The sequence below is a fragment of the Solanum dulcamara genome, chromosome 3 (assembly GCF_947179165.1).
Source record: "Solanum dulcamara chromosome 3, daSolDulc1.2, whole genome shotgun sequence".
Lineage (NCBI taxonomy): Eukaryota > Viridiplantae > Streptophyta > Magnoliopsida > Solanales > Solanaceae > Solanum > Solanum dulcamara.
The window spans coordinates 56,181,750-56,195,523 of NC_077239.1; the positions used below are offsets into that span (position 1 = coordinate 56,181,750).

The 13,774-nt window shown below is 34.0% G+C and overlaps 1 protein-coding gene across 1 annotated transcript; it reads left to right on the plus strand.

Moving 5' to 3' along the window:
• The first annotated feature begins 592 nt into the window (after window positions 1-592).
• Window positions 593-1,596, plus strand: LOC129881652 (chloroplast envelope quinone oxidoreductase homolog). The gene has a single exon (XM_055955781.1). It carries the CDS (start codon window positions 601-603, stop codon window positions 1,369-1,371), a length of 771 nt encoding a protein of 256 aa, XP_055811756.1. The 5' UTR covers window positions 593-600; the 3' UTR covers window positions 1,372-1,596.
• The last annotated feature ends 12,178 nt before the right edge of the window (window positions 1,597-13,774 follow it).

The following is a 13,774-nucleotide window of genomic DNA, read 5'->3' on the forward strand; positions in this document are numbered from 1 at the left end:
GATTTTCATGGCCTAATGCCCACTAATTGTAACAACAAAATCATCTAAAACAGACAACGTCTAAAATACGATCAATATTGGTGCAACATATGGAATCTAAAAGTTTAAGTTTCATATTTTATGCCAATATTGTGGCTGGGTTGTTCACAGTTTGGGTTAAATCGATTCAAATCGAAAAATCAAACAAAATCGTTTAAATAAAATTGATTTTTATTTAATTTTGTTTGGTTTTATATTTTTAAAAATCGATAATAATTAATTTGATTTTAATTTTATTCAAACCCCCCCCCCCCCCCAAAATAACCGAATCAATAAATTACATACATGTTTTTTAAAATTATATATATATATATATATATATATATATATATATATATATATATATATATATATATATTATTTTTATGATTATCATCATCGTTCATAAGCTTTTTAATATGATTCAGCACACCAAAGTGAGAGATTTGTTCTGTGTCTTTGAATCTTTAAAAGTGATCAACTGTTACCAAATCTCTAATAGCTTCATTGTCTTCAATCCATGAGCCATTAGAGTCTCTTGTCCTTTAGCAAGGTAGTTTTTCTTCTCTTCTCTTGTGCTTAATGGTGTTGAAGGAATATTTAGTGCAAGAGTCCCCTCTCTCATTCCATTGGATGTTTGCCTTTTGTGGATTGACGGAGTATGCAGTTGCAAAGGAGAGTTTGACTGTTTCAAGGCCAGAAGAAGTATCAGCTGCTGAAGGTGCAGGCCTTCCAATTACTGCTCTTACAGCACACAAGGCCCTTGTTGATGTTGCTGGAATCAAGCTAGACGGAAGTGGACCGCGTATGAACATTCTTGTCATTGCTGCCTCAGGTGGTGTTGGACATTATGCTGTTCAATTGGCAAAGTTGGGTAATGCTCACGTTACAGGGACATGTGGAGCTCGTAACATTGAATTCTTAAAGAGCTTCGGAGCAGATGAGGTTCTTGACTATAAAACGCCTGAAGGAGCAACTCTAAAGAGTCCATCAGGACAAAAGTATGATGCAGTCGTTCACTGTGCTAGAGGCATTCGCTGGTCAACATTTGAGCCTAATTTGAGTAACACGGGTAAGGTAATTGATCTGACTCCTGGGCCTAGTTCAATGTGCACCTATGGTTGGAAGAAACTCACATTCTCCAAAAAGCAGTTGTTGCCGTTGATTTTGATGCCTAAAGAAGATAAGGAATTGAAATTGCTTATTAAGTTGGTGAAGGAAGGGAAGTTAAAGACTATGTTTGACTCTAAGCATCCTCTAAGCAAGGCTCAAGATGCTTGGGCCAAGAGCCTTGATGGACATGCCACAGGAAAGATCATTGTGGAGATACAAAAGTTATTATTTTCGTATTGATGTACATGTGAAAATACCGGTGTCTCACTAAGCGTTGAGAGTCGCAAGGTATTATGCTTATGGATATAGATCGATCAATCTTGCCCTATACAAATGATCAATCAGAATTTATCGAGATTGGACATCTCGGTAATGATTATTTGTAATGTATGTATGTCATGTAATATTTTTTGTACCTTTCCCTTTAGAGCCAATGGTAAAGTTGTAACTTTTCGTTACAAAATTCAGGTGATTCTTCTTTCAAGTTGGAGAAATTTGTGAAATGAAATGGCTGGTTTCTGGCGCAAAACTAAAATAGGTTAAGAAATTACTTTTAACAAGATAAGAGTACAATAGATAACTAGTTGTTCGAGACGAAGCTAGACTAGCCTAATAACTTGAACAATTGCATATGTTAGACTTTTAAAGTTATAAAAAAAGATAAGATCCAGTAGAATGTTTATTTCATTCATATAGCATATTATAAAAGACTTACACATACAACTATATAAGCTTTTCAAAAAGTAGTAGATACCATACCTATCCAACCACTTACAAAATATATTCCATAAAACAAGGACTACCTTTCCTTTACAAACTAAACATAATATTTAAAAGAGAACACTATTAGACTAAAGACTATCTAGAAAAATCTCATTTTCTAACACTCCTCCTTGAGAAATTTCCTCGATACTCCCAGCTTAGCTCTTAGAACTTCAAATTTCCCTTTAGAAAAAGCCTTGGTCATGATGTCTGTAATCTGAGTTGCAATGAACAAGTTTAACTTCGCCATTCTTCTCTGCTTGCCTGATAGCGTGAAACTTCACATTTATATGCTTGCTACGATCATGTTGCACTAGATTTTTGGCCATAAATATTGCTGACTTGTTGTCAACCTTAATGACAGTAGCTTCAATGTTATTTTGCTCCAGATCACATAGAATCTTTCTTAACCATAGATCTTGATTAGTTGCACCAACAGCGGTGATGTATTCAGCTTCTGCCGAAGATTGAGCTACCACCTCTTGCTTCTTTGAATTCCATGAGAACTTGCCTGAACCAAGAGTAAAAGCATATCCAAAAGTGCTTTTCATATCATCAACGCTTCCTGCCCAATCACTATCTGAATAACACATCAATTTTCCTTGCTTTTTCTTTTTTAAACCAAATACCAAAATCAGCAGTTCCCTTGATATACCTCAACGTTCGCTTAGTGACATCAAGATGAACTTGACTTGGAGCAGGCATAAATCTCGACAGAAGACTTGCTGCGAATATGAGATCAGGTCTTGTTACTGTCAAATACAGTAAACTACCTATTAGACTTCTATAAACTGCAGGATCAACCCTAGCACCTCCTTCAAACTTCGAAATCTTTTCATTGTGAACCAATGGGGTCGATACAGGCTTGCATCTCTCCATCTTGAATATTTTAAGAATATCCCATGCATATTTTCTCTTTGAAATGAAGATTCCATCTATAGCTTGATGAATCTCCATTCTCAGAAAGTAATTCATTTCACCCAAATTTGACATTTCAAACTTGGTCTCCATTTCTTGCTTGAATTGATTCATCATACTTCATTGCTTCCTGTTAACAGAAGATCGTCAACATAGAGTGACACCACAAGCACATCTCCTCTTTTAGTCTTCTTCACATATAAAGTGGCTTTATTTTCAATTCTCTTGAAGCCACAATAAATAAGATGAGAATCAATCTTACTGTACCAGGCTCGAGGAGCCTGCTTTAATCCATACAATGCCTTATGTAGCTTGAAGATTTTATCCTCCATTCCTGCAACTTGAAATCCTTCTAGTTGGTCGATATAAATTTCCTCCTACAACTGTCCATTTAAGAATGCTGATTTCACATCCAAATGATGCACTTCCAATTTTATTAAGCTGCCAAAGAAAATAGAAACCTTATTGTATCATGTCGTGCAACAGGTGCAAATGGGTCTCTATAATCCAGACCTGAAACTTGCGCATAACCTTTCACAACAAGCCTTGTCTTGTATTTATAAACTAAACCATCTGGATTAAGTTTGGTTCGATAAACCCATTTCACCCCTATTACATTTTTGTCTTTGGGTTTATCAACCAGCTTCCAAGTGTCATTCTTCTCTATCATACCAATCTCCTCCTTTGTAGCTTCAATCCAAACTTCATGTCTTGATTCTTCTTGATAGCTATTTGGTTCCTAGATTGCAACATTACATCTTTCATATATCTCCGAAAGGGACTTTATTTTCAAAATGGGGGAATCAAGTGAGGATTCCCCATTTGATTCTTTATCGTTTTTCCAGATTTTCAGAACCAAAAGATTAGATTTCAGGTAGCAGATGCAAGTTCTGAAAATCTGCATTATCTTTCTCAATTTGGTCCTTATTCCAGTTCCAATAAGCATGCTCATCTACTAATACATCTCTCCTGATAAAAATACTTTTTGTTTGCAAGCTGAAAACTCTATAATCCTTGGCTTGCGATGAATAATCAATAAAAATTCCTAATTCACCTTTTGATTCAAGTTTGTTTCTTTTGACTAAGGAACATAGAATAGCAAATCGAACCAAAGATTTTTAAGTACTAGGCAAATGATTTTATTCCACTCCAAGCCTCAATAGGATTTTTTTCATCCACAACTTTAGTTGGTAGCCTATTTAATATATATACAGAAGTATAAATAGCTTCTGCCCAAAAGCTTTGCAGTAGTTTCTTTTCAAGCAACAAACATCTAGCCATTTCAACAACAGTCCTGTTCTTCCTCTCCGAGACTCCATTTTGTTCGAGTGAATAACTTATTGTGAACTTGTGATCAATCCCCATATCTTCACAATACTTATTAAACTCATTTGAAGTGTTTTCACAATCATTGTCCGACCTCAAAGACTTCAACTTACAACCACTTTGTCTTTCAACAAAAGCTTTAAATTTCTTCAAAACTAAAAATACTTGAGACTTGTTACTCAAAAAATACACCCAAGTCATCCTTGTAAGTCATCAATAAAGAGAACAAAATATTTATTTTGTCCTAAAGATGATGTCTGCATAGGTCCATACACATTAGTGTGAACTAGTTCAAGTTTTTCAGTTGCCCTCCAAGTAGCATTTTAAGGAAATGATTTCCTATGTACTTACCTATTTGACATGCCTCACAAACTTCTTTAGACAGTGAAATCTTAGGTAACTCTTTAGTCAAGCCTTTCTCATACATATACTATAAAGTAGCATAGGTAAAATGCCCATATCTTTTGTGCCACAACCATGACTCATCCATACTTGCTAAATTTGCACTATCAAGCTTCCCATCTAAAGGAAAAGATTTACACACTATTTCTACTTTAATAATCAAACTATCTTTAGAGTCAAAACCAAACAATGTTTGCTCTTAAAAAATAAGAAACAACCTTTAGACATCATTTAAGCCACATTTAAAAAGTTACATGCTAAATAAGGAACAAACAACACATCATGTATAATCTTTGTACCTTGTGTAGTTTGAAAGGAAACTGAACCCTTTCTATGTGCATCGATTGTTTCACCATTTCCTATCCTAACTTTAGCTTTGAACAACTTGTCAAGTGTATGAAACAAGAGCTCATTGTGTGACATATGACTTGTACATCCATTATCTATAACCATGAGGATTTGTTGCTTATGTTTTCTTTGTGAGAACCCATAAACAAGCTTTCTTCTTCCTTTTTAGACTTTTCAACAAAATTAGCCTGCTGCGCATGATGTTGTTGTGGTTGATTCTTCTTGACCCTACAATTTTTCTCAATATGACCTATCTTTTTACAAAATTTACACTGAATGGATGGCTTTTCTTTGAACCAACAATCTTTTTCTTGATGATTGGTTCTTTTACAATGATTGCAAGGTGGAAACTTTCTTTTCTTTGAAGATTTCTTCCATGGTTGTCCCTTTGCTACTTTATCTCCTTCTATCCTTCTATTGTCCTTCACAGACTGCTTGCCTTTATGTTGTGCCTAAAATGCCACTTCTGTTACTTCTCCATCTCTTATACTTGATCTTTGTTCTTGGGCTTGCAACTTGCTTATTAGTTCCGCAATCGATAAAGTCTTCAAATCACAAGATTCCTCTATTGCTGAGATCTTGGACTCGAACCTTGCTGGTAAGCTTATCATCATCTTCTCCACCACTTTTGAATTTGGAAAGGTTTCACCAAACAACCTTATTTTGTGTACAATTTCCACAAGTTTGGCACAATACTCTATTATAGTATCTCCTTCTTTCATCCTTAACATCTCAAATTCTCTTTTGAGAGTTAAGAGTTTGACAGCCTTCACTCTGTCACTTCCATCGAACTCCTTTTTTAGCTTCTCTCATGCTTCATTAGGTGTTTCACAAGTCATTATTGTTATGAAAATCACATATGAAATTGCTAAATGAAGACATGTGAGAGCCTTTGGTTTCCTTGACTTCGCATCTTCATAAATTTTTATTTGTGCAACTTTTGGATTTGGTCCAAGTGGAGGAGAATCATCTTTTCTTTCAATTGTTTTCCATAGGCTAAGAGCTTTGAAATAAGCCTTCATATTTATCACCCATATGTGATAATTTTCTCCTGTAAACATAGGAGGGCCTGCACCCAAGAAGCTGTTAGATACCATTTTACTGCTGCTCAGCTTTCACCTTAGAAGAACTGGAGAAAACCTTAGCTTTTTTGCCTTCGCAGATCCCTCAAGAAGAAGGGCTCTTGATACCACTGTTAGACTTTTAAAGTTATAAGAAAAGATAAGATTCAAAAGAATGTTTATTTCATTCATATAACATATTACAAAATACTTACACATACAACTATATAAACTTATCAAAAAGTAGTAGATACCATATCTATCCAACCACTTACAAAACATATTCCATAAAACAAAAACTACCTTTTGCTTTACAAACTAACCATAATATTTAAAAGAGAATACTATCAGAATAAAAACTATCTAGAAAAATCTCATTTTCTAACGACATACAGTTTATACATGATTGCCATTATAAGAAAAAAATGTAAGTAAATATAACGCATGACTAAGAGTTCTCCATCTTTTGCTAACCTGAGATAAAAAAGAAGATGTAATTCAATTGTCATTAAAAATTTGAAATATTCTCAAACCGACAAAACAAGTGTTGTTTTAGAATTGCAGAAGAAAGAAATAAAATTGACTAGGAATGCCTAATTTTTATTGACCTTCAACTTCTGATTAAAATACATGAAGAGAAAACTGAATGACAGAATCAAGTGGCTAAGAATATGGTAACAACTTATCTAAAAATAGGAACAACCATAACAACTACTTGGATAACAATTTAAAAAATAAACTCCCTAAAAATCATCTAACGACCAGGACTATTGTAACAGTTCTAAAAATCATCTTCTCCTAGATCTTGAGCTGCAAACTCCCAACTTGAAATTTAAATTTGTGAACATGAAATGACTTGGTAAAAGTATTTGCTACTTGATTATCTGTTTTGCAATAGAGTAAAATCACTTCATCAATTTTTTGCACTTTCCTCAAATAATAAAATTTAATATTGAAGGGCTTAGTCTTTTTATGAAACACGGGATCTTTGGAAATGGCTATTATAGCTTGATTGTCCACAGTTTTTTTTAGTGCTTTCTTCTTGCTCCAGCTGCAGATTAATCAATAATTTCCTTAGCCATAGTGCTTGATTAACAGTAGCTGTCGCTGCGATGAATTTTGTTTCAGCTATTGATAGTTCTACTATTTATTATTCATTTACGCACCATGAGAAACACCCCGATCTAAAAGTGAAGCAATATCTATTGGTACTTTTCATATAATCTTACCTGACCAATCACAATCTGAATATCTATAGAGTTTGAAATTCTAACTTCTTCTAAGCTTGATGTCATAAGTTAGAGTTCCTTTAATATACCTAAACACTCTTTTGGCCGTCACCATGCGCTACTCATTAGCACAACTTAAAAACCTGGATAAAACACACACAAGAAATAAGATGATAAGCCTTATTGTTGTGAGATACATCAAGCATCCAATTTCTAAGTTTTTTCTTGGGTCGTGGGTCATGGGTCACGGATCGGCCATGTGAACCGATCTGATCAGATATATTTAAATATAGATAAGATAAGAATAAATAACTTCTTAAAAGAAATTGCTACAGGTTGTAACTCTAATAGGAGCATTTTCAGAGTAACTGCTATTGATTTTTTTAATCTCTTTATACGGATGCTCTACTAATAAAAAGACAGAGAAGAAAAATAACTTTTTAGACTTCTATTCTTCTTCCACATTTAAAACCTGAAAATTACATTTAGTTTGTGGCAATAATCTTGTTTCCTTGAGATTCAAAGTTTGGCTTGAGGCAATCTTTCAAAAAGATTCTGTTGATCTTTCGTTGTTGTTAATAGATAGACAAATCTTATTCTTGTTACGGTATTCTTTCATTGGCATCAGAGACAGGTTTTATCTGTTCATGATCTGTGTATTGTTTTCTTGAATAATATAATGTTATCAGAAAATTATTTCTGTGGAAAAAAGAAAAACATCGTTGCTCTTTTTTTTTTCCCTTCTGCAACACATGTGATGTGAGATAGAATTTGGCTTCTCATAAAAGGTTTATCATTTATTTTGTTTTGACTTTGAAATTTATTTTATTAATTAAAGGGAAAAGATTCATCATGAATTTCGAGAAAAAACTTATTTATGTCATCTCTTACAAGTTTGCCTTATCTATGCCATTCCGTTTGAGAAAATGTCCATCTATGCCATTATTTTTTAACTCTGATTTTGCAAAACCACCAAACAACTTTTAAAATTGAAGTTTTGAATCAAATATATTTTTTTTGCTTCTTCTTCTTCGAAGATACTAAGAACACATGAAGAACACCAATTCTAAATTTCCAATTTCTTCATTTTTTCACGAAATCACCTCAAATTTCAATAATTAGATATCAAACCTCAATATCATTTGAACTCGAATTCAACCTAACCCAACAAGACACATTTAAATTTTTTTCAAAGTTTCAAAACTTTAACCTCCTTTAATGATAGAATTTTCGTCACAACTCCACATTATTTGAAATTTTGAACATAGACTTAAACAACATTATGTTAAAGTTCATTATGTCTATGTTCAAAATTTCAAGTGATTTTGAGTTGTGGAGAAAATTCTACCATTAAAGTAAGTTACAATTTTGAAACTTTGAAGAAATTTTAAGTGTGTCTTGTTAGTTTTGATTGAATTTGAACTTAAAATATATTGAGTTTTGATATCTAACTCGGAGAGATGCTACTATTGAAATTTGAGGTGATTTAATAAAAAAAAAAAGTTGAAAATTTGGAGTTCTTGGTGTTCTTGAAGAAGAAGCAAAAAAGAGTATATTTGATTCAAAATTCTAATAAAAAAGTGTTAAAAGTTGTTTGAGTAGTTTTGCAAAATCGGAGTTAAAAAATAATGGTATAGATGAACCTTTTCTCAAACGGCAATGACATTAATGAGTCAAACTTTTAACGGATAACATAAATGAACTTTTTCTGAAAGTTCGATGACATATTTGAGTCTTTTCCCTGATGAAAAGTTGATGTTTGAAGCGATTGGGAGTTTTTTTTCCTCATGTTGTTAACAGTTGCATTGTGGAAACATAAAAATTGTACTGCATCTTTGACTGTTGGTCCATAAATATTTAAATGTTGTTTCATCTTCTTTTGGATCGATTATTGAAGTTAGGAAAAGATCATGTGCATATAAGATTTTATATCAGTGTTAACAGAGTCTTTTTTTGGTTAATAAAAAAGTTTGGGTCCATATTAGGGACACTTTGATGAGCATTAATAATTGATGTGTGGGTTTCTAAATATGAATTTGGAGAATTGTACATACTCAATTATTTTTTATTTTTATTACTACAACCCAAAGGAGCATCACTAAATGGATCTGTGATATTTTCCTATATGTTAAAAATATTTTGCTTCTATTGTTTAACGTACTGGAAATTTCATATTCGATTTTTGGCTTGAACTGTTTTTCATAACCTGCTCGTTAGTAGCTTTTCGTGGATATATTATGCATGTAAAACGGATTAAAAACAAATGAGATATAATTTTATAAAAAAAGTTGGACTGGAAATTTTGAACAATTTTGAAAAAATTGAGTTTGATATTTCAAATTTTGGGAATTGTTCGTTCAAACTTTAGCTTGAAACTTGTATTTTTTCATGATATACTAATTTATAGTTGTCTGTGCATATATTATGCGTGTAAAACGGATTAAAAATGAATAAGATATGATTTTTTTTAAAAGTTGGGCTGAAAATTTTGAACAGTTTTGGGAAAAACTGCGTTCTACTTTTAAAATTTTGGGAATTTCTAGTTTTTTTTTTTTTGAAACTTGTTTTTTCATGATCTACTCGTTATTAGCTTTTGATGGATATATTATGCGAGTAAAATGTATTAAAAACAAGTGACATAAGATAATTTATAAATATTTGTATAGAATTGGTCTTCAAATATTTTTTTTTACTCGTAAGACTTTCTTTTATATTTTTCTTTTGCTTTCTGCAAGAAATTTGTGACATACGTTATCACATTAAATGGTATTAACTATATTTCTAATTTTTTGTTCCCATTTCAGATATGACTGAACAAGAACATGCTCAAATTGCTCCTAGTGGGAGTGATTGTCGCGCCCTAAGCCTACACCCTGGACATGCCCGACACTCAGAAATCATTCCTGATCCCAAGCGAACCCTTGGCTTGACTAACTCACTCAGTAGAAGACTCAACTCAATAAAAGAGTAACTTAAATGGGTGTTTATAAAACATTCTCGTCAATCTTTAAGTAATAATTTAAAGTACTCGAATTAAAATATAATTCAACGTCATAACTCAACAATGAAAAACATAGTTTAAAACGGACTCTAAAAGACTCATAATGACTCCACCATACTCAGTCTATGAAGCCTCTACTAACTACTAAGAATGTCCTGAGACAAGCCACGGCTTCTTCAAAAGAAATAATACCATAAAACAAAAATAATAAAGAATCTGCTCATTTGAATGCAAAGAGGTCTCACCAAAAACTAGAAGGTAGATCTTCAATGATGTGCTTGTTGATGATCTCTAACACCTGTATCTACATCATAAAATGATGCAGGTAGAATGAAGTCAGTACATGGAATGTAGGTATGTAAAATTGCTGAAAGAAAACTTACTCAAGATACTTAACTCAAGGAATCAACTACGAAAATAGCTTAACTCAACAAAGCATGCAATATAATAAAAGACAATGCTTTAAAAGACATGCCATAATGAATCCAACTCACTATACAAAATATATGATACTTTACTTCTTGGGGAGTTTCTCTAATCGACAACCATTACTTATGAGCTAGTAACGATACAACGAAGCGCCGTCGTTGCCACAACCGTCCAATACTTTGCTAGGGTAATGGATGTCACATCGTCGATGGATCCATATATAAAAGTCCTCTTTTGGGACTATGAGGAATCGCCCGAATAAATGGCACGATCCTATCCTATACTGGCTACATAGTTTATGGGGATTGAATTATCTAAACTCTTGCCCAATTCGGTGCTCAATACTACTCCCAAAATACTTATTATGCTCATATACATCAAGTGAGTGAAAGACTCAAAATATATATCATCTAGTCTCATTGGATTTTTACATCAATTTACATAAACTCCTTTTAATTCATTTCTTCTCTTAAGGGTAGGTAACATCTAATCTCAATAATGCCTTTTAAACATACATTAACTTCTCACATTAATTCTCAAAAATAGACATTTAAAGTGTATTAATACTCATGCTTGAAAATAGACATCAAGGGGCCTTTCAAATCAACTCTTTCTAGTTTAAACAGTGATAATAATCATTCTTTCAACATCAACAATGCATAAAATATTTAATGCAAAGCTCAACTAGAGTTCATGTGAGTGCAAACATGAATGAACGTCTCAAGATTTCAACTCATGAAAGTCATCAATGTATATTTAGATATACACAATAACTTAATAAAATTTATATAGATAACTCAAGAATTCACGTTCTTGGAATTGGAAACTCGAACTCATAACTCAACTTAACTTTATGAACATGTAGGGCATGAGGGAAAACTTATTCTAACATTCGGATAGCCTTACATACCTGGAATATCGATTATCTAGTCGAAAATCAAAGACCTCGCTTAAAAATCTTGAACCTAGCTCTTCTCCTTCTCTCCAATTCTCACTCTCAAAAGTTCTAAGTGTTAATGAGAGGGAAAACCCATTTGGTTACTAATAAGAGACTAATTTTAGTCTCAAAATGGGTTGGGTTAAGTTTGGAAAAGGTAGAAAAAGACCAAACTAACCCTCATTAAATTTAATTTTGGGCCGTCTACGGTACTTCTATCGGACCGTAGAGTCTTCTATGGAGCGTAGAAGGCTTGTAGTAGAAGCCTAGACCCCAAAATTGGACCTCACTAGACATTGCACACATGGGTCTATGGCCACCTTCTTAGGGGTTGTAGACCCTTAGATGGGTCATCCTGCTAACTTGTAGGAAGGCTTCTGAGGTTTCTTCTAAAGGTGGGATCTATGAGCCACTTACTACTGATCGTAAAAGTACTTACGGGTTGTCATTATGAGTCGTAGAGGTGGTCCTTTACCACTAAATTTTGATGAAGTGTCAAGGGGTCCTAGGATCATCTTCTACAGGTCGTGGGCTACTCGATGGGTTATCCTACTCACTCATCCTACACAATAGAGGGTCTGAGTCTCTGAGCCTCATTTATGAGCCTCACCTATGGTCCGTAGAATTCCTATGGATCGTAGAAGCCACTCGTAGGGTGGGTTGAAAGAAACTCAGATTTCTCTAAGTGTGGGAAGGATTTACGGGTGTCTCCTATGACTCGTAGGACTTCCTACGAGTCGTAGAACTCCACTTGTGGTCTCTATGCAGTTATTTTCTTCAAACTTTCTCTTGGTTCTTGAACTTGATCTAGGCTAGGATTGAGAGGGGTGTTACAATCTCTCCTCCTTGGGAACATTCGTCCTCGAATGATGACCAAGGTAAGGATTTACATAAGGAACGAATACAATGCGAGAACTTAAAGCATCTGTAATGACCTCCAAGGTCATTTTTGTGATTTTGCATATTTTTATCATTTTACCCCTTCCCGTAGCTTCTTTACAGCTCATATGTGATGTTGGGATGGGTGGCATGCTCCCCAAGGTGTTCGGTTGAGTTTTGAGGTAGCTTGGATATTTTTGAGGCTTAAGATTTGAAAAAGTTGACTTTAGTCAATATATGAATATTCGGACGTTGTATGAGAATTTCGATGGTTCCATCAGCTCCGAAAGGTCCATTTTGGTCTAGAAGAAAGATTATTTTGGGTTTTGGAGTCTTTGTTTTGAGTTTGTGTGAGTTGTCGTTTTAACTTTAAAGTTTTGGCCAAGTTTGACTTCGGTCAACATTTTGAGTAAACGTGCTCGGATGGAAATTTCATCATTGCAGTTAGTTCCGAAATGCCAAGTTTGATCTAGAGTGAAACTAACAATGAAGTACCAAAATAGGTGTCTTAATGCCTCAACATAACATATGCTAGAAATGGGAGAAGTATTGTACCCAAAACAATGGGAACTCACCAAAAGTGGCCTTCAAACGATCCAAACAATCACGTGGAGGAGGAGGAACACTAGTTCCTACATGTGATATCATGTAGGAAAAAGAGTATGCGTTAGTAAGTTTGAATGTACTAAGTATGTGAGATATGCATGAGCAAGTACAAGAACATAATCAATATGCCATAAGATGTATGACCAATCATAATGAGCATGAGTATAGCTTAAAAGAAATCTTTAAACATAAGAAATTCTTGGTCAATGCATATTATAAAACTTCAAATTAAAACTTACTTCATGTCATATAACGTGTAAGATAGGACCTTAAACCTTATAAGAGATCATGAACTTATGAAAGATATTAGTAGTCATAGTAAGAAATACCTTAAACATCGAGAGAAGTACCTTGTAACTTAGTGAGAGCGACCATTAACCGACATAAACCATGTGAGCCATAACATGGAGTCCCAATGTTTACTAGGAAAAAGGGAGACTACTTGCCAAGGTAGTCTTCTATATGCCTAAATGGATCCACTAAGCTATATGAAGGATCGAGCCTCAACTACGGGTGATCCTCTAAGGAATCAAGCCTCTTCTACAGGTAATCCTTTATCCTACGGTGGCACGTAGTTATGGGATAATGGGATCTTTCTACAAGTCTTTTGCCTTTTCTACAGGGGAGAATGCCTATCCCAAGGTCCACTCAGTGCTAGGTAAACTCTCAACGGAATAGACAAACCATAAAAACAAAAACTCGATCATTATGTGGGAGGGTCCATATCTACTACCCGTCCACTCTT

Bases quoted from the DNA above. Each gene is read 5' to 3' on its own strand.
- LOC129881652 (XM_055955781.1), top strand. From the start codon at position 601: ATGGTGTTGAAGGAATATTTAGTGCAAGAGTCCCCTCTCTCATTCCAT.